This window comes from Daphnia pulex, chromosome 4 (genome assembly GCF_021134715.1).
Source record: "Daphnia pulex isolate KAP4 chromosome 4, ASM2113471v1".
NCBI classification, from domain to species: Eukaryota; Metazoa; Arthropoda; class Branchiopoda; order Diplostraca; family Daphniidae; genus Daphnia; species Daphnia pulex.
Window position 1 is genome coordinate 4881045 of NC_060020.1, and position 23715 is coordinate 4904759.

The 23715-nt window shown below is 40.9% G+C and overlaps 6 protein-coding genes and 1 long non-coding RNA gene across 10 annotated transcripts; 4 read left to right on the top strand and 3 right to left on the bottom strand.

Moving 5' to 3' along the window:
- Positions 1-21: 21 nt before the first annotated feature.
- LOC124193124 (catalase-like) lies at positions 22-5112 on the bottom strand. 4 transcript variants are annotated; one of them, XM_046586784.1, is made up of 10 exons: positions 4998-5112; positions 2271-2332; positions 2084-2188; positions 1950-2022; positions 1530-1822; positions 1269-1448; positions 1013-1204; positions 797-949; positions 363-731; positions 22-295 (listed from the first exon to the last, which is right to left on the bottom strand). In XM_046586784.1, exons 2-10 carry the CDS (start codon positions 2325-2327, stop codon positions 203-205), a joined length of 1515 nt encoding a protein of 504 aa, XP_046442740.1. In that variant the 5' UTR covers positions 2328-2332; positions 4998-5112; the 3' UTR covers positions 22-202. The 4 variants fall into 4 exon arrangements, with proteins under 4 accessions (XP_046442740.1, XP_046442738.1, XP_046442739.1 ...); XM_046586782.1 differs by lacking the exon at positions 4998-5112 and adding an exon at positions 2656-2755 and having other exon boundaries at positions 2271-2402; XM_046586783.1 differs by lacking the exon at positions 4998-5112 and adding an exon at positions 2656-2718.
- LOC124193121 lies at positions 3931-7475 on the top strand. Its single transcript, XM_046586778.1, has 7 exons — positions 3931-5211; positions 5284-5493; positions 5558-5794; positions 5861-6065; positions 6146-6419; positions 6474-6665; positions 6737-7475. The coding sequence occupies exons 1-7, from the start codon at positions 4156-4158 to the stop codon at positions 7293-7295; spliced, it is 2733 nt and encodes a 910-aa protein (XP_046442734.1). The 5' UTR covers positions 3931-4155; the 3' UTR covers positions 7296-7475.
- LOC124193126 (uncharacterized protein C7orf26 homolog) lies at positions 7318-9373 on the bottom strand. Its single transcript, XM_046586786.1, has 8 exons — positions 9040-9373; positions 8858-8979; positions 8499-8798; positions 8350-8430; positions 8158-8257; positions 7925-8099; positions 7508-7851; positions 7318-7442 (listed from the first exon to the last, which is right to left on the bottom strand). Exons 1-8 carry the CDS (start codon positions 9131-9133, stop codon positions 7369-7371), a joined length of 1290 nt encoding a protein of 429 aa, XP_046442742.1. The 5' UTR covers positions 9134-9373; the 3' UTR covers positions 7318-7368.
- Positions 9374-9568: 195 nt separating this feature from the next.
- Positions 9569-12663, top strand: LOC124193127 (biorientation of chromosomes in cell division protein 1-like 1). The gene is made up of 2 exons (XM_046586787.1): positions 9569-12324; positions 12391-12663. Exons 1-2 carry the CDS (start codon positions 9836-9838, stop codon positions 12491-12493), a joined length of 2592 nt encoding a protein of 863 aa, XP_046442743.1. The 5' UTR covers positions 9569-9835; the 3' UTR covers positions 12494-12663.
- A 1025-nt stretch (positions 12664-13688) lies between these two features.
- On the bottom strand, positions 13689-14718 carry LOC124192530 (phospholipid phosphatase-related protein type 5-like). Its single transcript, XM_046585890.1, has 2 exons — positions 14687-14718; positions 13689-14637 (listed from the first exon to the last, which is right to left on the bottom strand). The coding sequence occupies exons 1-2, from the start codon at positions 14716-14718 to the stop codon at positions 13689-13691; spliced, it is 981 nt and encodes a 326-aa protein (XP_046441846.1).
- Positions 14719-15361: 643 nt separating this feature from the next.
- LOC124193128 lies at positions 15362-21159 on the top strand. The gene is made up of 3 exons (XR_006874095.1): positions 15362-15536; positions 15739-15964; positions 21112-21159. It is a non-coding gene; the product is annotated as an uncharacterized LOC124193128 (long non-coding RNA).
- A 152-nt stretch (positions 21160-21311) lies between these two features.
- LOC124193129 (heart- and neural crest derivatives-expressed protein 2-like) lies at positions 21312-23495 on the top strand. Its single transcript, XM_046586789.1, has 2 exons — positions 21312-22550; positions 23046-23495. Exons 1-2 carry the CDS (start codon positions 21759-21761, stop codon positions 23163-23165), a joined length of 912 nt encoding a protein of 303 aa, XP_046442745.1. The 5' UTR covers positions 21312-21758; the 3' UTR covers positions 23166-23495.
- Positions 23496-23715: the final 220 nt, after the last annotated feature.

Sequence of the window (23715 nt, forward strand, 5' to 3'; positions counted from 1 at the left end):
AAATAAATATCAGAGTAACCATTTATCAATACATCATGTATTTATAACCAGATAAAGTGAAACCCATATTATTGCAGGCTGGATTTAAGAGTAATTAATAAAAACACCCATGCTACTTTCCATATGATTTTTTTAGCTACTAGTTTCGTGAAAGAAAAATTGCTCAGCCAAAAACCAAAACCTTGTAGATCGATTTTTGCTTTTATAAACTGGAAGAAATGTGCTTGTCAAGAGCAGCACGTAGTCGTCGTCCGAAGTCTGCGTGAGCTTGAGTAAAATTCTTTACCGCACGATCCTAAGAATATTTGGAAATTCATTATTAGCAATGTTACATCATAATTACATAACATATATTTCATTACTTGAATAAACGACTGTGCACTCTTTAGATGCCCTGCAATATTTTGAACAAGTCGCTCTTTAGCACCATCATCAAGAACCTTTGTCCAGTAAATGCCGACTTGAGAGAAATTGTCATCATCGGCAGTGTTGTAGCGAGCTACATCACCCGAAACCTCAAACTTTGATTCCAGAGCTGCTGGCGCATCGGATGGTCCGGAAAAGCTGTTGGGAAAGTAGTTTGGATAGCCTGCATAGTCCGTATTGAAAGTCATCGGACCATCTCGTTGGTAATTTAAAGTTTTGGAACGGTAAGGGCAGTTGACAGGCAAGTGAAGGTAATTTGTTCCAAGGCGATGGCGATGAGTATCGGTATAGGAGAAAAGACGTCCCTACAAATCAATTTTCGATTTATATAACTTGTGTAATAAAAACAGGTATGAAAAATGGTCACAACCTGAAGCATTTTATCTGGACTTGGCTCAATACCCGGGACCAAATGAGCTGGACTAAAGGCAATTTGTTCAACTTCAGCAAAGTAATCTTTAGGGTTGCGGTCCAAGACCATACGACCAACTGGAATTAGTGGAAAGTCTGCCTGTGGCCAGGTCTGGTAACAATAAAACAAAATTATACAATGATCTTTGAAATTGTTGAAAAAGAATGAAATTACTTTAGTTAAATCAAAGGGGTTCCATTTGAACTTTTCTGCTTCTTCAAAGGTCATCACTTGAATTTTTACGGACCAGGAAGGAAAATCTGCTTTGGAAATGGCGTTATACAGATCACGAGTTGCATAGTCTGGATCATCGGCAGTAAGTTGATGAGCTTTGCCAGCATCTAAATTACGAATCCCTTGGTCGGTCTAAGAAATACAGAACTAACGTTAGAATCCTATGAATAAAAAATTTTCAATAATTTGTCAATACCTTGAAATGGAATTTGCAGTAGATAGGCTTGCCTTCCGCATTAACTAATTTAAAGGTATGCGATCCGTAACCGTTCATGAAACGATAGCCATCTGGAGTTCCACGATCGGAAAACAGAAAACAAACTTGATGAGTTGTTTCCGGTCGAAGAGATATGAAATCCCAGAACATATCAGGGTCCTAGTACGTATTCAATGTAAATAAGCCAAATTAAATACTGAGTCTTACACTCTTACTTTCTTTAAAAATGATTAACCTTACCTTCAAATGGGTTACTGGATTGCGTTTCTGAGTATGAATAAAGCTCGGAAAGAGAATAGGATCACGAATAAAAAATATGGGGGTGTTGTTTCCGACTAAATCCCAATTGCCTTCTTCGGTGTAAAATTTGACTGCAAATCCTCGAGGATCACGAGCGGTGTCGGCTGAGCCACTCTCTCCACCAACAGTAGAAAATCGAACAGCAACTGGAGTCTTTTTACCCACTTGGCCAAAGACAGCTGCTTTACAATACTTGGTAATGTCGTGGGTAACTTCAAAATAGCCAAAAGCGCCTGAAAAATAAAAAAAATAATAATAATTAACAAACTAAGTAATATTATGGTAGGCCTACTGGAAATTGGGACAGTACCAAAAAAAGGTCATTTTCCATATCAGTTGTATAAATAGATAAAATCATACCTGAGCCTTTAGCATGAACAACACGTTCTGGAATCCTTTCACGATCAAAATGGGCTGTCTCATCAATGTATACCTGGCCATAAAAAAAATATAAATAGTGTGTGTGAAAGTGAGAGTATCTAATGTATGCATACATGATCTTGAAGTAGCATTGGACCTCTAGGTCCTGCAGTAAGGCTGGCAGTTTTGAATCCAATTGGAGCTCCCCCACTTGTGGTCACAGTAGGAGTAGCTTCATTCTGTTATATAAGGTTGCAAAGTATTAAAGTTGGAAATATTATAACTGTTTTACAAAAAATTCATATAGCTAAAAAAATGTACCTTCACAGACTGTGCAAAATCCTTAAGCTGATTGGTTGCATTATCACGTTCCGCCATTTCAACTTCAGAAGAATAAAATAAATTTAGGGAATAGCACGGAATATTCAAACGTCTCGGTCGCAGTAGAAAGCCCTAGCCGCAGGCAAAGAGAGAGCAAATGCGTATTAAGTTTCTCCCTTGGACTCGCTAGCCACTAGGACTTGTTGTTATCAATCAATACACACAATATCTGTATTGATGATAGCAATCTGATAGCAAGCAAATTTTTTGTATACGCATTAGTATAGTTGAAAGATAAAAACAAATACGAGCAGATTTTTGTTTGACAATTGTCTAGTGTCTATGTCTTAAGTGAAAGCTGTGGCCAGTGATGTGCAGTACATACCTGTTGCCGCTATATTTTTTCCCAACTAAGTCTGAATCTGACACAGTAAGGCGGTATTTATAAGCCTCGATCAGATGCAGAGTTGCCTACTTGCCTATTTTATTAATCAGCTGTTCACGAGACCCAGAGGGAAATTCAAAAATGCGTTATTGCAGAGTCATCCTGACTGGATGACTCTGCTCATTGCTATTTTATGTCAATAATACTAATCACTGTTTTACCGCTTATGGTGGATAGTACCTCCGTTAATTAATAAAATTACAGACGATCAATAAGTTCTATTTTCCGGCGTATTTGTAAAAACCACCGAATACATTAGATCCGCCAAAAGATAAGTCAAAATTGAAAACTGCGGCCAAGACCATTAGTTTTAAGCAAAATGACTTAATATAAAATAAGTCGAACAAGAAGTGAACCACAGTGCAGCACCAGAGCTATAGAATACTGGCAGCACGCTAGTTTGTTATTTAATTAGTAAGTAGAAGTTGATATATACTTTGAAGAATGATAATTGGTCTGAAAGGAATAAATTTTCAATAATAAATTCAGTCGGTCATGTTCGGTCGATTTCTAAGTTGATTTCGTAAAAACGATCTCACCCTGTGCTGGAGGAACCCAACCCAAACCAACATTAGGCAACCTAAAGTTACATTTAATTACTATTCTATGCACTGTACCAACACAGCTACCACGTTTATAATGATGTGGAATGTAGAAATCGATACAGATTGAAGCATTGGCCTAAATAAATAAATTTTCGTGTCTGTTATAAATTCTGGACACCAAACGCAAAAGGTAATTTAAACATGTACTGTAGTATTTCGTAAAACAAAAAAAAAAAAATGGGGAAAAAACGGGATTTGAAGTTTTAAATCCATTCCTATACTTTTACATCGCCACGAAAATAACACGCCGTATATGATCGGAAGATTCCGAAAAAAGAATCTTCAAAACAAACAAACACCCCCACCCTCTAAAAAAATCATAAAATTTAATCGAGAATCCGATTAATGGGAGCGATACCTAAACGCCGTTAACCATCAGCTTTTCTCAGTCGTTCCAATACTTTCTCTAGGAATAGGAACTGTACAAGTGTACATTGTAAAGAAAAGTTATGAAAAGAAAAGTTTTTCTTATCGCAGTTTTTCCCTTCATAGATCCCACAATTAGGAGAAAGGAAAGGAGAAAACAATAGGGAAAGGCAATCGGTTTCGGTTGGGATGGTCACGCGTCCGACGAAAGGGCGGGGCTAATTGAGAAATTAAAACTCATGCGTAGGTGTGGAGATTTCGGGAATGGAAACACAACTCAACCTGGTGGCAAAAATATGCATTACAAATAATAAACAATTGTCCATGTCAAGTGTCAACCACCGTAACGAGTGTGGTCATTCCTCATTCTAAGATTTCTAACAATAACCAACAAAAAAGTACAAAAGAATATTAATCATCATATTCGATTACACTGTTTAAGTGGTTGTTTTGATTGGAAAATCGAATCATGGGAGCTAAAGATGAAAGCAGTTCAAGTCAGTTTCTTCAGAAATTTGATAAAGCTTTGTCTTTGTTAAACTCATATTGTGACAAGCCTAAATCCTCGTTTTCTGAAAATATTTCATTTTTACTTGATAAGTCTTTGGACCATTTAAAGAAGCTTGATAGTGATAGCATTAAGGAAGCCCAATTTCTTGATCCAACACATGTGGCTCTCATTCAAAGTCAAAGCGTGAAAGTTTTCTTGAATGAAGTTTTGAAGATATCAAAAGTGCATAGCATCCACTCTTCTATAATCACTTTTGCTATCAACCTGCTACTACAGCTGACCAACAATGAAGCTAAGTTTGAGCTCATGTATTCAGAGTCACCAAATATCTTTGTCAAAATTCAACAGTTGACGGAAACCACAATTGTAGAAAACAATGAATTCAAGCAATCCATCATGAACTTCTTTTTGAGCCTTTCAAAACTTAAAGCAGGCCTGCAGTGGCTATTGACTTCAGGCTCTCTCCTTTTCATTGTTGATAGCTTGAGTGATCGTACAATATTTACAAGAAAGAAAGCCGAGGAGGCCATTAATTATGCTTTGCCACTTCTAAATGATGCCAACCGTGAAATCATATTCACAAAATTGTTGGAACCAATTCTCAAAGCGGGAAATAAACTTGAGAATCATCAAATAGAAAGTGACAAACTGAAACCTTATTTTGAAATTTTGGAACACTATGTTACCTTAACCCTATCATCCAACAAAATGGACACAACCGGAAAAACTCTTTCATCGTTAAATACTGAACAAGTTCTCCACAACATTGTATCCACTGCACAAAATGAAAAATTACTCACTCAAGCCGCATCCCTTATTGCAGCAATATACGCCAAATGTGCCATGGAAAATGAAAAAGAGCAAAATACTTGGGAGATAAAAACAGTGTCACTGATTCAATTGATTTTACGTCGCGGTTTCTTAAGGGTTACTTTGACCGTAATTTCGCAGAGCTTGTTCTTTTGGAGTCAGTTGAAAACATCTAGGTTAGTGGGACAACTTGTCCATCTTATGGTAAATGCAAATGTTTTAAATTCCGCAATATTTCACTATTTTAACTTTAATTTGTTTCTGTTGTTATTCTAGATAGTTCCGGTGTTGGTTGATACAAAGGAGGTTGGTGAGCATTATCCATGCTACCCAAAAGTTTGTCAATATTGGGAAAATTTGGCTGACGATTCAACAAAATCCATTAGTAAAACTCTTTCGGCAATGCTTCATTCAAACAGTGAACTCAATGAGCTCACTAGTATCTCATTGATTGGTTTCAATAAATCAATCAATAAACTTGACAAGGTATTTAATATCAGCACTTACATATTTTTTAAAGTTGTATTTAATTTGAAATTTATGAAATAAGGATTCTGCATTGAAAATTACTCGTTCTGGCATCTTTCTTCTTGGCTGCTTGAAGGTTCCTGAAGCCAAACGAATGACCCTTATGTCTTTCACTCCTCAGCTTGCGATTAACTTGATCAAGAGTTTGTGCTCCTACATCGATTTATTCAATATTAGGTGGTGGGAGACCTACGAAACGGTGTGCCTTCCATTCATATTCACCAAGATAGTAGCTTTCAATGCTAGCCGTGATATTCAGGTAATATTTTGCATGGAAAAATTTTGAATGCGACGCTTAACAATATTCTGTGTTGTGAAAAATTAGGTTACGTGTGCTGGTCTAGAAGGGATCAAATTTTGTATTCAGCAATTCATTCATCCGAACCAGGCTTTGCTTTTGACTGACTCACCGGATTCCTCGTTGCAGGATATGGCCGAAGTACTTCAACAGTGCACCGTTTCCGTTCACTGGGAAGTTCGTGACAGTGCGATGGAAGTTGTGCTGGAAATGGCCCAGCTGTCGCACGTTAGTAAGTCTACTGATTAATATTTAAACCCTATTTCTTACCGTTTGTTTTATAGTGGTATATTCATGATTACTTTTATCCAGGATTCCCACCATTTCAACAATTACTGATAAACTCGCACTTGATTGAAGCTGCCTTATCCGCATTCAACGACACAGAGTCATACGTGCGAGCTTCGGCTATAGGAGTGATTGCCGCCGCTACTCCAGTCCCTTTTTTATGGGAACATCTTTTGACTTTCTCTGATATCCCAGTAATCAGTAGTTGCTACCTTGTACTACAGCAAGATAGCGAGGCCTTGGCCAGGCGTGCGGCTGCCAAAGCTTTAACGCTCATTACCCAATCCGGACATTTCCCGTAAATCAATCTCTTATATTTTCATAATTGTTACATCAACTCCTCTTTATTTAGACTCGATCAAGACCGAACTACGCTGTATCGTCAAATGAGCTCGGCTGCTCTTTCGGATTTAGATTGGGAGGTTAAACTTCAAGCGCTAGAATTTTGGCAAGTTATGATTGATGAATCACTGACCCAACAGGGAATGTTGGATGGAAGTTTTCCTGAGCTCACTTTTTCGAAGGAGAAACAAAAAATAGTTCGGTACTGATATTTTGAAAACTAAGTTACATTACAAAAATTCGTGATATACCGTTTTGTTTTTGCTTTGCTAGATTGGATGCGAAAGAAATTCGTTCGAGATTACAGACTGCCTTATCTGAACTAGGATCTTGTGGGTGCCTTCATGTTTTACTCCAGCTTGTAGATGACTGCGATGCTCCTGTTCGAGAGAAATCAATTCAATTACTTCACCGTTTACGCGATATTTTGGCCACTTATCAATCATTGGACTTGAACGTTTGGCAAGTTTCTCATCCTCCTCAAGTTGAAAAAAACGAAATGAGCGGAGAAGAACATCTAACACCAGAAGATGAAACTATACGCAAGGACTCGGACGAAGTGATCGACGAAATCCTGTCAGTTAATGATGCCTGTCTTGTGGCTGGTATTTTAACAAACAAGGATCCGAAAATGCGACCCGATCCCATACCAGTGTCACCCGTGAACGCACACGATTTCGTGAACAGAATTAATTTAATGGATATGGAGACCATGCTCTCTACTACTACTATGTCTTCAGATTTGCATGTTAATGACTTTGATTCATTACTTGAAGATCTGGAAGATTGCATCCATACTGACACAAATCGTCCACGACCTGATTGCTACTAAATAATTTTTTATGCCAACAAAATTTTCGTAAGAAAACAACAATATTTTTGTGTATCATCAGTGAGTTAGCAAATCAACTGTATCGCCGCACAACAATATCGAGAAGTCTGTTGTATGGGAGAGTTCGGAGGGCTTGCATTAATTCATCTACCAATAAAGAAATAATTATTGTTAAATTAATGAAAATTTCAAGTGAAAATTCATATGCTTACGTGTGTTTCCGTAAAGACAACCGGACGATTGGGCTACCTGAACTGATTGTGCTAGTCGGTCAAGAGATAATTGAATTTTCTCGTTGCTAGAGTTGTTTTTTGCACACGAGTCTAGCAAACCTCTGACAAGTGCCACCAAATGACGAGGTGAAATCACTTCAGCTTGAAGAAGTTGTTGTTGATTCTGCAATACGGATCTTTCTTGCATTGATTCTAGAAGGCTAGAATGAAGTTGACTATAGTAAGAATTTTCATTCCATGTCGACTTGGTGTCCTTTGTTTTCTCGAGTTTTACAGGCGATGTCTTTTTCAGACTGGGATTGAAAGGAGCTTCAACGCACCATCTATAGACGAATGAGAAATGTTTTCTAAATTTTGAATGTTGAAGAAAAATAAGCAAAAAAGCTGGAACTATACTTAAGTAATCCAGCCAAAGGAGTAACCGATGTCATCACTATGCTTCCTTTTGGAAGAAGGGGTTGGAGATTCAATGTCAGTGGTGTCAGGCATAATCTAGGGTTAGAAGAAACCCAGTTGACTATGGTATTGAGCAAGCACATTGGAGGGGGGATGTAAGCACTTCGGTTGCCATCTAAATAGTTTTCCCTGTGTTATTTAACCACTAAACAATTTCTACACGACAACGTTACCGATTCCACCGTAAAGCTCTGCGGCAGCTGTTAAAAAACATGATGTGAAATGTGGAGCTTGTTGCGGTAGCTGTTCCAGGTAACTTGCAGATGAACTTATCTGTGGAAAGAATTTAGTTGTTATTTAATCCAAATTTAATTTATCCATATAGTCCATTTTTTAATTAAAATTATTTGTAATTTATTTCATACATTGGATTGTGGTGTGTTAAGAACAAAATAGTCCTCAATGAAAACTCTTGACAAATTGAGAGAGTGTTGGCTCAGGCATCCCTAGAAGAGTAAAAAAAAAAATTAAATAACTGGTTAATTTCAAAATCTTTGTCTCTGAAAATGTGTACCAACTGTTGCATCCAAACGCCTGTACAGTTCAATACAGCCAAATTGCGGGAGGCTACAGCGGCTGACACTAGTCGTGCTAGGATCCTCATTCGATCACTCAGCGTGGCAGTCGCTGTTCCAGGAGTAAAGACATCCGTGCGAGCAAACCCCGAAGGTGAGGGGCTAGGACTGGGGCTAGGTGTATGAGGAGGGGTAAATAACATCATAAACACAGTATTCAAAATGACTTTATCTTCCCCAGCAGCAAAATAGCCCAGTAACACTTCTAGTAGTTGCAGTTCTTGAAGGGGATTTAACCTCTGTAGAAAACAAATGTTGTATAACTTGATGATGATTTGAAATACTCATATCTCAGTACCTTTCGTCTGGCACCCTTGTGATCTATCTCACAAAAAACAAATTCATCAATGATTTCTCCAATGTAATCTAGCTGTTTTGATGTAGGTGGACGTGTATGTGCAAGGGGAAGGCATAATTGTTCTGAAAAACATTAAACAATAAGAAAAAGTAAACTCTTATTCTGAGATATACTTTCCATACCAAGACAAGCAAGAGCTTCTTTAGCTGATTGTGGAAAGTCAAGACGCCTAAGAATACGATGAAGATCTGGCTGTGGACTGCAAGCTATAGCCATTCTATGGAAAAGATTCAGAATCTGTATCTCTCGTTTAAAAACAATGCTATCCTTGTATGATCACTATGCACCACACTACATCAACTTCAACTGCTTTAGTTAACACTGTCTGTGATTTATTGCTGATTTTCAAAAGTAAAAAAACATTATTATTATTTGAAATGGTAATCAAAATTTTGCCAATTTTTGTACACAATCGGGCGGGCTTGATTGTCAAGCAGAAGATATTTTTGATCGCCGGTTACAACTTTCAACGTTGTCAATTCTTCTGTGAAGAAAAGTAAAAACTTAAAGTATCTAGAATAGTAGAATCTAAATTTTTGTAAAAAATTTCAATATTTTCAACGACAAAATTCCAAAGATTATAATGATATGATTTGGTGTCTTAAAATATTGATTTGCTATATTTTTATCGAAATCCGGCAACTGCCATTGTTTGCTGTCTGCACTGTGGGCACTTTTTGTTGGTTTGAGGATTCTGGATTCCCAATGCAGTTGTTGGTGAAATAATTTACTAGAATGCATATCTATACTTTGTTTACTTGAAGTTATTAAATATTTTACACCATTATAACATTTATGGACTGGTGAAAGAGTGAAATTGTTGAAAATAAGCGAACGCTAGTGCAAAAGTTCGTATCCCTACCAGTCTCTACGATACCAGCCTCAAGTGACAATTCTGTAAAATTGTGAAAGTAAAAAATGGAGATCCCTCCATCTTTTCATCAACTTCCAGCTGACCCTAAATTCGTCGATCAAATCGTTAACCAGATTAAGTCACAAGGTACTTTTGATCAGTGGAGGCGAGAATGTTTAGCTGATGTGGATACCAAGCCAGCCTACCAAAACCTGACCTTTCGAGTTGACAGTGCTGTTGCAGCGTTTTTAGGCAAACAACGATGGAGGCCAGATATGGCAAAAAACCAAGTCAGGGAGAATTTGAGAAAGCACATCTTGGAACTGGGATTAATTGACAAAGGAGTGGACAGAATTGTCCAACAAGTGGTTCAGCCTAAGGTGCTCCCTGTATTCCACCCAGCAGTTGAAAATGCTATTTACAATTTCCTTGGCATACAAAACCCTCGTGCTGGAAAGAGTAATCAGACTCCTGACACCAGTGTAAACATAAGTTCCCCCAGAAAAACCTTCCGTCCAATGCCTGTTTCAATCCCAAGTAGAGATAAGGAAGACTGCACACCTCCACCTGGAGAGGAATTTGATCTCGAAGCTATAACACCATCACCCGAATCGAGATGTCAGTCCAGCTTGAAGAAAGATCTTGCCGAAGATATGAGTGACGTCAGCATGGAAGACAGCCGACCAGCCCCCGAGGCTGGCCTAGAACGTATTTGTAGCCCTATATCGCCACAGAGTAGCAGAGACAGTGTTAAAGTAGAAGATGCAGAGGAGCCTATTAGGAATCGAGTTGGCTCAGCACTCTCGGCTATAAGTTCTGGTGATGATCTTCCGTCTGAATCGCCTGCAGTACCTTCGCCAATTACTTCAGAAGAGTTCCACGACAATAATAATCCTCCAGAAGATCAACCGCAGAACTCTCCATCGAGCAGTGATGATAACGACGAAGACATGGAGGATGATGACGAAGACGATTTTTCTAGTCCCGAATTTGAGAAGATCGAAATCAACGCACCGACCAGCCGATCGGTGACACCTATTCCAGGCGAGGAAGAGCCCGAAGAAAAACATGGTAACGGTTCGACGATCGACGATCACTACTCCTGGCGGCCCAAAACAGATGGCCGCGATCCTGATCGGAAGCCGGATGAAGATCCCGGTGATTTAAATTCTAAGAAAGCAGGGGAGTCATCAAATCAGCCTACTTCCTTCAGAAGTCAGCCGTCGGAAAGTGGAAGCAAACCGACAGGAGAGGTGGCAATCTCTGATTCGGGGAAACCCACTACAATAGCGGCATCGACAACACCTACGGAATCTTTTGAAACAGAAAAAAATACTCAAGAGGCAGGAATCGAAGCTTCCGCTTCCTCCTCATCCAAAGAACGAAGTCGCTCGAAATCTGAATCACGCAAGTCGGATCGTAGAGAAAAATCAAGCAAAGATCGAGACAGGGATCGCGATCGGGATCGACAAAGAGATCGGGATCGAGAGAAGAGACGCGAACGTGAAAAACGTGAGGAATCTGACCGTCGAAACAAATCTCATCACTCTAAATCTGGACACAAAGATCGAGACGAAAGGAGGAGATCTTCGTCACACCGGGATAAAGATCGCGATAGGCACAGAGAAAAAGAACGTGATCGCAATCGCTCGAAATCAAATCACGAATCTGATCGATACCGATCGAGTTCGCACAAAGACAGAGACCGAAAATCAAGTGATCGAGCGGCGGATAAAAGCCTAAGAGAGTCGTCGATTTCTCCCCTGCCAGGGCTGCACCCCAAGGCCTACTTGTGGAAAAGGCCAGAAGAAAAACCCACAGCTCTGTGGGATTACTTGGCACGATTTCCCGAAGAAGTCTTTGACGAAATGTGCGATACAAATGCTGGGCTGTCTGACGTTTCCGTGTCGTCCGTGTCCTCCTACGAAGATTCGGATTGCGAATCCATTCTGCTCTACTTGTCGGAAGTGGAAGTCGATTCGGAGGTGGAAAAGGCTGTCGTTCATTCGGGTGGGCGTGTCGTCTATCGAGACGATGAAGACATTGAAGAAGCTAAAAATGGCGCCGAGTCAGATCTCATCCCGGCTTCGGAAGAGTTCACTCCATCCGAGTCGTGTTTAAGAGACCAGCAATTGAACATTAACAACAACAAGCGAGTGCGGAAGCTCAACACGCGATATAGCGATAGCTACGTCGGTTCTGAATTGCGCAAGATCATAACGACGCAGAATTCGGCGGACCACCCCCAACGTAGCCCGCGACTCAACAACAATACGAAATCTTTGCCAAAGGAGAACCAAGAAAATTGCATTCAAGTCCCATCGTCGGAAGTAATTCAGGAGGGTGAAGAAGTTGTTGACTATCAGCCGCCCGACGCCAAACGACTCAAAGCTGAACAACCTCTGCCTTCAAGCCCGGAAAGCGTCCAGTCAGATTTGACACACCCTGCTCATGTTCTACCTTCCTCTCCACCTCCCGCCGACGTCCAATCCGCTGCGGAAGAAGACGCCGGCAAGGACATCATTTCACCCAATGGCCGCCGGAGATCCACGGCGTAAGTTTTGACGCTTTCTCTATTTTTCTACAGCTGTTTTAAAATTCATCTGACACTATTATCTAGATTGAAGCAACCACAACAACGTTATGACGATGCTGATTTATACAAACCACGTCCCGTCATCACACCTAGCAGCCGCCGTTCCCGTCGCCACGATGACTCCTGATGACCTAACGCAAATATTTAACTACTTATGCAATTTTTTCCTTTTTTTCCCCCACAAATCCTAACGATGATACGATCTGTTATACGACTCAAATCATCTCTCTTTCAAATTTCATTTCATAGAGATGTAGAACTGTCATCAATACATTTTCCTTTTTTTTTATAACCTAACATCAGCATTTGGTAAATTTATTGTTTAGGTTTACGAGCAGAGTCTGGCGCGTCAAGTAGTCGTGAAACAATTTTCTTAAAATCTACCCCCCTCATGCGCATAATGTTGGTTATCATCTAGTCCCTGCAGAGACGCCCTCGATCATCCGGAAATTCCACTTTTGAAGTCGTCGTCCAAGTCGATGATGTGTTGCATGGGTGTGTGATTTAGGTGACTTGGATCGTGACTCTAACCGCCTTCACCCCCGCAGTCCCCCAACTCTCGTTGAAAAAACCCGAAGGTTATGTCAGTTATTACGACTCCGGCTAAGAGTGGGGGGGGGGGAAACGAGGAAGGAGATTTAGAAGGGAAAATAAAGAAGGAGAGTTTACTGCTACATTTTCAAAAGTCTAAATCATAACATCATGTTATTTTTCTAGTTGCTTCCTTCCGGGGCCGGAGCCGCTATCTAGCCTTTTTTCTCGCGCTTATTTCTATCCGCCTCTTTTTGAACGGTGCGGTACAGATACACACACACAGACAGGAACACTGACGCACGAGAAGACAGAGGGAAATAAAAGTTTATCTCTTCTTCTTCTTCTTTTCCTCCTTCCCCCTCCCGTTTTGCGCTTTGTTTACATGTCACGTGTCTGTTGAAATCCGTAAAGGGAAACCTCGCAAGGCCGACGAAGATGCCGCTCCTGTTGCTCTCGTGAAACAATCCACAGCTTTGTTGACTCGTTTCTGAGCTGTTTTCAACTTGGCAACACTATCGTAAAAAAAAACTATTTCATGAATTTGAGAACTAAAAGAACTCTGGTGTTACAAAATTACTTGATTATCCGGTTAGTCTGGAGAGTAACTTATTTTTACAGCGTAGGCCTGCGGTAAAAATTCAATTGCGTAACAGCTGAAATTATACAACTGCAGATTTAAATGAACATTTTGAATTTGACGAAAACTTTTATTTTAACATTGCGTTTCAATGGGATTTTGTGACATGCTCTTAATCATAATGTGTATTTTCATTCTTCAGTAGGATGAACTAATGGATGGGCGATGGATTCGGTAGATATTCCCATGATGTCGAAAGTTCTTGTCCGTTTCCTTTATTTTTAGACAGCAGAGGATTCTGAGTGGTTGGAGGGACGTCGTTCCAATTGCGCGGAAGTTTCTGCTCCACATCCCAATTCATCCAACGGGCATTCAAAATTACGGAGAAGAAAGAAGAAATCATTCCGATGAAAAATCCGAAAACCGTGTTGATCCAATCGGCCTCATTGCGTTGAACTGCGCTGTATCCTACGCCCCAGGTCAAGAGTACACAGAGTAACATTGAAAATGAATTCATGTACCGCATCGCTCCCGACCAGCTCATGTGCACTATTACGAAAAAAAGTGACGTCAACATCAGGTACGATTGGAGAGTGACGGATGTCGGCAGGAATGACGACCGCGAAGGGAACCATAATTCCGCCGGTGTTGTGCAGACGACGTCAACCGAACGGCGATCGTAGGGACAGTGGCATAGAAGGTCAAGCTTGGCTGGTTTGCACGCGCTAATAAAATTGGGAGCCAATTCACCCATGTAGTAACTCCAAGGTAAAGTAATCAACACCATCAAAAATAGTCCGATAGTTAGCACGCCAAACCATCGGACTAAACGAATCATCGGGACATTTTTTCTAACCCCGTTCAGAATTCCCGTCTGCGATTCGTAGTCCTGATTTTTCATGGCGAAAATGGTGTGTCCGATGCTCATGGAACACCACAGGAGGATTCCTGCTGCGAAAAGGTACGGAATCCAGTTGGTTTGCGCTTCTGGTGCCATCGGTTGGTTTATGGTTCGATCGTTGCATTTGATTCGGACTGGATTGGTTTCGAGCGATTTCCTGTATTCCACAACGCCAATAAACAGACAAGATTCAACGAGAAGGAGTGCCGCAATGATTAGCAAGTCTTTTGCGCTAATATACTCCCCGAATTTTGAAAATCTGGTTTGGATTTTTTCAATAAATGTTTTCATATTTGAAATCACTGTACCGACAGGGCAGCAATGTGGTATTGACTCCCATTTATGTATCCTTCGCCCAAAGAATCATGGGTGGCAGTTCCCGAAAACGGCCATCGATTGTAGATTTCTTATCGAACATTTAAAAAAATGAATTTAAAATTATTCCGTATGTTGACTGGAGAATTAAACGCATAATGTTCTATTGTTTTTAAAATAAAGAGGGTTTAAAAAAATTTAAATCTTTGACTTTTAGCTGAATACATCATAGGCCTACTACTACTAGTGGCGTCCTTGATGTGATTATTAGAAAATGATTTTTATTATGCTGTAATTTGAGATACCAGAACCTTATTAAAATGACTAAACTGAATGATAATAAAATAATTCCGATCCGTTCAGTGGATGTCGATTGCGTGTGAGAAAATCGCTTTTATCGTGTTTGAGCAGTTTGGATTTAGGAGGAGGGGGCGTCTTTCTATCGATATCTTAACTTAAGCGGCTAATTAGAATATTAGTGTCGTCTGCTTCATTTGGTTTACCAGTTTCGTAATAAATGTGATCACCGTGTCAACTCTGGTCTTGCAAATTCTTAATATACACTATACGCTGCAGGAAAGTAAATAAAACTAAGAATGCTCATGGAGAGCTTAAATAGAAGAGTTAATCCTGGGTTAAAACTGTTTCAAATTTGTGAGTTTCCTGACTAGCATTGTAAGTTCCCTGTCAATGCATGGCAGTGTGTTTGCACTTGTAACCTCTTCCTTTGTTGCAGATTTGAGGCCAGATCCAGCCATTATAACTACCATATATGCTAGTTTTACTATTGGTGCTGGTATTCACCTGTCGTCACCAACAATCTCAGTCTCATCATCACTTGGGGTAATGATTTTCGTTACTTTTTTATTAACCTGTGACCTGCTAGATATTTGAATAGTGCATTGCATGAATGCAGTGTTACATGGAAACCTTACATTTTCTTGTACATTAACAATCATTAACATACCCACTGTATCATTTTCGACTTTTCCTTACTTGGTGATTCTGTCAATATTTGTTCGTAACCCATTTTTTATTTTTTTAGATAAACAGCATCCTGTTTAATTTGAAGAACTACCGATGTCGGTCGAGTTACAATTCTCTTCTAGTCTTCTTCCTCTTTTCTTAAATCCCCTCTGTCGTGTACACCCATGTGAGTGTGGGTGTATTCACGAGTCTGAGGCCCCCTTTCCTATTCCTCCTGATGTCTTCAACTTTTCAAGATGGATGGAGCAATTTTGGATGCCTGGCCGTATATCCCAGGCATAAAGGTAGGAAAAATACTCTATCATTCCTTTTTGTCTATTGGGTGGCGTTGGTTATAAATCGTTAGACAGTATAAAAATTTAGTATGATTATTCCTGGGCTAGGCGGTTGAACTGTTTTCTTTTGCCGTTTTTGTTGTTCATTGAATAACTCATTTGTAGAAGGAATGCAAATCAGGCCTGTTTTGTTTTGTACCTCACCAACTTTTTCTGTGTGTAAACAATCAAATTCTAAAACATTCAAACTTTAAACACTTCAACCAAAATGCAACTAGAACATTTTATGGTCAAGAGGGACCTGCCGCCACACCGGCACTTCCTCGTTTTACGTAACAACGGCTCCCCCGACGGGAAGATTGGGTCGGCTAATAACGTCGCCGTAAAAATGCTATCATATTTTTATAAACCTTTTTACATTATTGGTCTTTTACTTGTTGCTATACTCTAAATACTTAACTACAGTATTTGGAGTAATGATGGATTTAACAGTTCATTCCCATAATTTCATTTCAACTAAAAGAGATAATTGCATACGGTTAGCAAAGGTGGGAGTCGAGAATCTCTTGTTATTATTTGACCGAGAAAAATGTCTAGCTGGTTTGTTTTTAAACGAGTTTGATGCAAGATTGTAAAGAAACACAAAAAAGAGATAATGGTCTGATTTAGTGGGGACAGGGAGTCAGAAAATGAAAGTTGAGCGCTCCACTTTGCTACTTCTGTTTTGCCTCTTCCGGCCGATCCGGTGTCAGGGAGGGAACGGCGCACATCCACACACTGGTTGCTGGTTGGTTGGGCCGTGGACTAATTTACGTTTGTCATATCTCTTTCTCACGGATTCCTTATTTGAAGAAAGAAGCTCAATATGTCGTCGGAGAGATGCCGAGACTCTGCACAGCGCAAAGATCATCTCCCCGTCCCGTTTCTCACTCGCCAAGTCTATGCCCAGGCTGTTTGTATAGAACCGTACAGCCTGTGCATGTGTGCGGTTTTTATTTGTGAATTTTCTTCCACGGACAGGCGTTTAGCTATGTTGACATTGTGTCGCACTGTCATTTTCGCTCGTCCCGTCCTCGGTTCTACTCCGTCATCGACCAGGGGATCCAGCCAGTAAACAAACCATCATTTCCACCCGTTCACACGCTTGTACCAATATAAGAATAGAGAGATTCTTATTCAGTTTGGGCTAAACCATTTCGCCTCGACTGATTGCAATCGCCCGTTTTCATGTGATTGGATCGAACAAATGAATTAAGAGCAGCAAATGAAAGTGTTGGAGGGGAGAGACAAATACGTCCTGGCGTAGAGGTGAATGAAGCCCCCCGTGTCAAGTGAGGTTAGCACGTGGCTTGAACCGCTTTGAGAGAAAACAGAAGATGCAAGAGACGACTGGGATGGAGAATAAGGGGGGAGTGAGAATGAACGAAGGGTCAGCCGCCGTCTGTTGGCGTCGGCCGGCGGGCGCGGGCACTCACTTTTATAGGCCGTCCGTGGATTTTTATCTTTTCAAAATATTAATGTTCCCATATGTATAGCCCATAGAAAAGTGTTGGGTCCTGTTTCTAAAAACCTCTTTTGTTATTCTTTCGAGATTGGTGTAGACCGCCAAGTCCCGATACGGAAAGACTTTTTGAGAAGCTTTTACTTTCCGCTTTTTACTAAATCCACCTGAAAATAATATTTTATAAAATTTTACAGCGAAGAAACTTTTAATATTCATTTCAAAATTTTACATTTTTAAATGATGGCAAGGTTTTAATAAGGAAAAGGGGGGTTAACATATTTTGGCCAGGAGCCGTGATAGAGTATTTCAACTATTTGAATAATTTGACGATTTATCGTGTCCTCGGAGCTGTACACAGTTGGAGCGCAAGGTTTGAATTATGTTGACGGCACGCCAAAAGGTGCTGAATAACTCCTTCCGTCTCCCTTTGCTCTTCCCCCCTTTTTCCTTCTTCTCCGGTACTCCGGAAGGTTCTATATCTCTGCTTTCGTTCCAGCCAGTTGTTTCATATTTCAAAAATGATTTCTTCCCAGAGCCCACCTACCCCCACCATACATAACGAGCCTTTTCGCTACATTATCATTTAGCAATATATTATTCTCATAACGATTTGGTGCGCTCGGCTAATTTAGACGCGGTTGGGATGTGTGCAGCGCATAGTCTCAGGGATTTTTAAACTGATGCAAAGCAGACTCATCTTCTTTTTTGTTGTTATGTTTTCTACACACGAATAACACAACAAACTCCGCCAAGTTATTCCACGACGGATGTGCTGCTGGAGGATTCATGAAGTGTTGCTACTCGAATTGCAATAACTGAAACGGTTTACTAATTATTCGTTGTGTGCGAAAATGTTTTTGGCACGGACATTCGACGCCATCGCGGGCGATGACCTATGTAGGCCCATGTTGTTACACCAGCTCTCCTTTTTCCTGTGGGCTTTTCTTTTTCTTTTACCCCTCGATGTGTGTGTATACATAACGCGATGCGCGATCTGTGTTTATCTTAATTATCTAAACATTTACCCAGGCTACCAACTTTTTTTTTCCCCTCTTCCTTTTTTCTTTTTTGAAAAAATAATAAAAAAAAAAGACTGGACGGATTGGGGGGACGTGTCTGACCGTTTATGACGCCTTTGGTGTTCTGGCATTTTACGAATTGTATATATTAGACTCACAGACACAAACTGGACAGAACTCAAATGACTTGATTTAAAAACACAAATGTAATATGAATAATATTCCATTTCACTGGAAACATTGTCCGGACCACCGAGATCATTTCAGATAATAATTATAGGCTCTTTTAATTATTCAATATCCTCCAATCGTACACGCCATTTGGATTTAGACATTATACAAAGTTGATGTTTTGATATGGCCTATCCATGCGATGGGATCAGGGCCAGCACGTAATTAGTGTTGCATTCTGTTGTTCTTATTGATAAACAAGCGGATGAGATCCTACAAGACGAGGCCCACCAACAGTTTGTGCAGTTTGTGTACACAAGCCCTCGTCGACTCGGTCTAGAAAAATGAGAAAAAAAGTTATTATTATTGTTGTCAGTAATTTGAGTCGGAGGGGGCTCGCGCAGCGAAAAAAAGAAAGAAAGAAGGGTCGCGTGATGACCGTGGCTGGATGGAAAAACTGCAGACTGGAATGCTTCTCTTTTCTTGTGGAGGATGATGGACCTGCTGGTAAGACGGCGGCAGCGGGTCGTGACAAATGACTGGCGCCCGTTACGGCGCCATATTTAAAACAAGAAAAAGAAAAATCTGGATATAGAAATAAAATAAACACTCGCGCTCATCTTTATTTTACTACTACTCTAGCGCTGGCCGTGATACAATTTGGCCAGGACATTAACGATGACTTCACGCCGGTGGAATTTTTTCGAGTTTTCTTTTGCGGAAAAATTGTCTGATGGACAGATGACGCAGGATCGAGGCTCATTTTCACATCATCGTCCTAATCTCGACGGTTTCTTAGACTCTTAATTGCCCAATCCTCCGTGTCTTACGTCCGCTGCGGCGTGTATAGAGTGTCACCAGAGATATAATATCAAGGGAGACGCGATGACTGAGAAGAAGCAACTTTTTTTTCTCACGCCGCCGCCGTCGTCGTGAGAGACTGTCGGCGCGCCGCGCATCATTTCGCGTCCGCGAGAGACATACAGAACTGCCACTTGCTCTCGTACTTTTTTTCTCGCGGATGTACGTAAATAAATAGAAGAATATATCCTTTCAGACCTGTAACATGTAAGGCCACTTAGCAGTCAATTAGAGCTGCCCTGTATTTACGCTGAATGGCAAAACTGGGGGAGACCCCTGCATGCATACATATTCCTCGCCCACCCTCGTCATTTATTCTTTTTGGTCTCTAGCGCAGAAAAAAGAAAAGGAGCGCAACTCTGAGCGTCTCAGATATCCGGGGCCCATCAACTCGTCCTCTTGTCTCCGTCTCGCTGTCTCAGACTCGCAATGCTGCCATCAGCATCAGTGAACTTGCGCCCGTTTATAAATTTAGGGTCTCGACTTGTTGCGATGGGTTTTCGACGCCGCAAAAAGATGTGCCAAGTCTTTCCAAACGCCACCAGCGCTATATAGCATGTGATGACTAAGGTTGTTGTATATATCTGACGAAAATTCTACATGAATTACTGGGATTGCTTTTTTGTTTTGACTGATGCTCTATCGTGAACATTTTTTTATTGGCAGTTTGGCACCGAGGCGGCTGATAATTTAAGTTTACGAATTTGTCTGAAATCATTCCGAAAGTCCTGAAACAATAAATCAGTTTCGAGAGCAATTAAAATCTATATCGACTTATCGTGTGCGAGAGAGAGGATTCTCCGTATCACGTACACACGAGGCACTTGAACCGTTTTCTTTCCTTCCATTTTTTCCTCTGTGAAAACTGAGCCTTTTCTCTCTCCCTTTTGCTGTCTTTCTCTCTACATTTTATTGTATATATAACGAAAAAAAGTTAAGTCTATATAGGGTTTCAAGGTGAAGCGAGCGGGAGTGTTTCAAGAGGCTCCCCCGCCATGTGTTTTGCGTCACCGTTAAATGAAGCTCTCTTTGTGAGCTGCATCTCGACAGTCTTGATCTGATTGCGACCAATCTTTGGAATCCACCTGGCCCTGGTTCTCGTCTCGGCCTTTTCATTCACCAATAGCCGGGCCCCTATAATAAGAACAAGTTTCGCACAATAAAGATCGATTTAAACTCAAACGCAAGATTTTAGTCTTGTTATAAGAATCAAGGCTAATTGAATTATTAGATTGACATTAGACCTCGGAGTCGGGGAGCGGCGGAGGTCACAAAAGGGAAAAAGTAAAAGATGGAAACACGCCACTAAAACACCACAGCCAAAAAAGAGCGATATTCTTCTTCAAATTCACATAGATCACTTGCGTCTTTGCTGACGCTCTCAAGTGCTGCTTTTCTCTTCTTTTTTTTTCGAATTCTCGGTTGCGCCAAAGGGAATAAACCCCCACATATCTTACATAAGCTGCTCGGTCCACTTGAGTTGACTCGGATTGCACATCTACGCATAAATCAAAACACTTGCCGATGCATTTTGTTTTAGTCCAGTTCCATTTCACGATTAATCTCAAATAATCTTTTATGATTTTTAAAATATTTTTCAGGCAAAGCGATACATGGGATAACACCATCGGTGGTGAGCGTCTGTACGCCAGTAGCCCAGTAATGAGGTAAAAATTCTTTTTAGACATTATTGTTCATTTCAAAATCATTTAAAATTATTCTACGTCGGGGGAGAATAAATTCACTTTAAATTTTCTCTCCGAAATGAACTTGATGTATTATTATTCTCTGTTACAGTTTATTTTGCTTAATGATGGGGCAGACCAGACTTGCAGGCTGATTTTTGGGAAATTATGTTATTTAACATCGCCGCTTCGCGATTGGCTGGTGTGGCGACCGTGCTTTAATGACGAAGGCCCACATCCCATTGGAGCTCCGCCTCGAAGGGCCGGCGTTTTCCAGCCAGCCCGGTATCCTCTAGCTCCTCCCACTGCCACCATTCCTGTCGTCCTTTTAAAGAGAGATCATCGTGTCGTCCAAGAGAGCCGTGAAGCAAAACTAACGTGCCGAGCCTGCCATTCGGTCACATCAGCTTAGAATTCAACCAGACAACAACTGTTTAGATTATAAACAGCGCAGCTTTTGTCAAAAGTGGGCTCAAGAACACCACCACCTCAAAAGTTGCATCATCTCTTCCAAGTCACCGCGAAACGTAATTCCACAAATCTCTTAAAGTCTGTACTGTACCATGAGTTTAGTGAGCGCCTACCCGTCGGCCTATGCCAGCAACCCTGTCGATATCAACAGCTCCGTTACATCATCCGTCGCCGCTTCCAACAGCAGCAACAACAGCTTTTACAGTCATCCTCATCACCACCAAAGTTCATCGGCAGGTGACTACTCTGGCGGACAGCACCAGAATTTTTTCCCGTCAGCCGGCTGGACTTGGAACGGTAATACCAATCCGTCGGTCGCTGATTTCCAGCCGCCGGCTTCACTCGCCCAGCAGCACTCGCCTTCGCTGAGTTGCTACTCCTCGTCGGCTCCCAGTCCCGACTACTACGTCTACCAGCAGTCGCAACAGCAACAGCAACAACACCATCATCATCCGTACGAAACGACTTCGGCAGTGTCGTCGGTCGACTATCATCCGCTGCACCATCCGTCGACGGTTGCAGCTCCGCGCGTCATCCGCGTGGTTAAGCGACGCAACACGGCCAACAAGAAAGAACGCCGGCGGACCATGTCGATCAACAACGCCTTCTCGGAACTGCGGGATTGCATTCCGAACGTGCCGGCCGACACCAAACTGTCCAAGATCAAAACCCTTCGTTTGGCTACATCTTACATTTCGTATTTGATGGCCGTCCTGGAAGCCGGCCCTGAAACCGACATTCCTTTCCGCGCTGAGCTCGGGAGGCAGAGCAAAAGCGAAAAAGCGGCAGCTCAACAACAGCAGCAACAACAGCAACTACAGCTGCAACATCAACAGCAACACCAGCAGCAACAATTTAGTGTCAACATCCATCACAAAGAACAGGTAAACGTTGATTTCAATTGACATCATGGCGTTTTGTTTGTAAATTTTTTCTTGTTAGGACTTAATGTTTCGTTTGCTAGCCTATATACTGCAGTATATTGAACACATTATATGGCAGATAAAATATTGATGTAGGTTTTCCTGGGTCTGTGGACAGTTGATGATGGGTTAGTTGTATAGGCCGTGTTATTATTGTAGTGAAACAGCAAATAAGAGCTTCTGGCTTCCTCTTGACCCTTTTGAACTTCGCTTGCCACACGACCTACCAACCTTGTGAACTCATGACCCTCGAAAAACACGGGCGGCCCTACGCCGAGCTTCGCTCGCTTCTCATTCCAATGATTGATTTTACTTTATTCCGCTGAAAGAGATTTCCTTTTGAGAAAAATAGCAAAGTGCGAAATGCCTATATTCAACTAATAGAATTAACCAATGCCGTTACTATCATCTATAATGAATTGCTTACTATTTTCTTTCTTTCTGTACGTGAAACAGCCGAAGGAGGAGGAGCCTAATTTGAACGGCACGTTGCTCTGCCCGTCGAATGGAGACAAGCGAAGCAAAGGACGAACGGGATGGCCGCACCACGTCTGGGCCCTTGAGCTGAAACAATAAAAAAACATATTAGTAATAACTGACGTTGATGGCCATGTTGTAACTTTACGTCGACGTTTGGAATCAAGTTCACCTCCCAGTATTGATGACTCGATGTATTATATTCTCCCGTCTATGAACATGAGTTTGTTTTATAGTTCGTAACTTGTTAGACTTGTATAGTAAATATCAGTGTAAGAGAGAAAACAAAAAGCAATGAAGAGAATTTCTGTGGGCTTTTTTTTTTCTAGAACAAATGTATTAGTGTTTAATTGCATTTTATGCACGCATTGTGTCTGGTCGTGTGTTAAAAGCTGTTTGTAAGAATAAAAAAAAAGTTTCAATTTTGAAGTTTAAAGAAATTACTCTTTCAAATCTACTAACATAGTAGGCCTATGGGGAGGTCGTACAGATTCCCTTTTTGATCCTGTACTACCAGCAATTGTAATGTTAGCGGTAATCTAGTATTCATTTAGCATCCAAGTCTGAGCACATTTAAATTATTACAATTAGACCTGAATCGAAACAGTCTATTGTTTAATAACAAAATACAGTACATAGATCTTTCCGT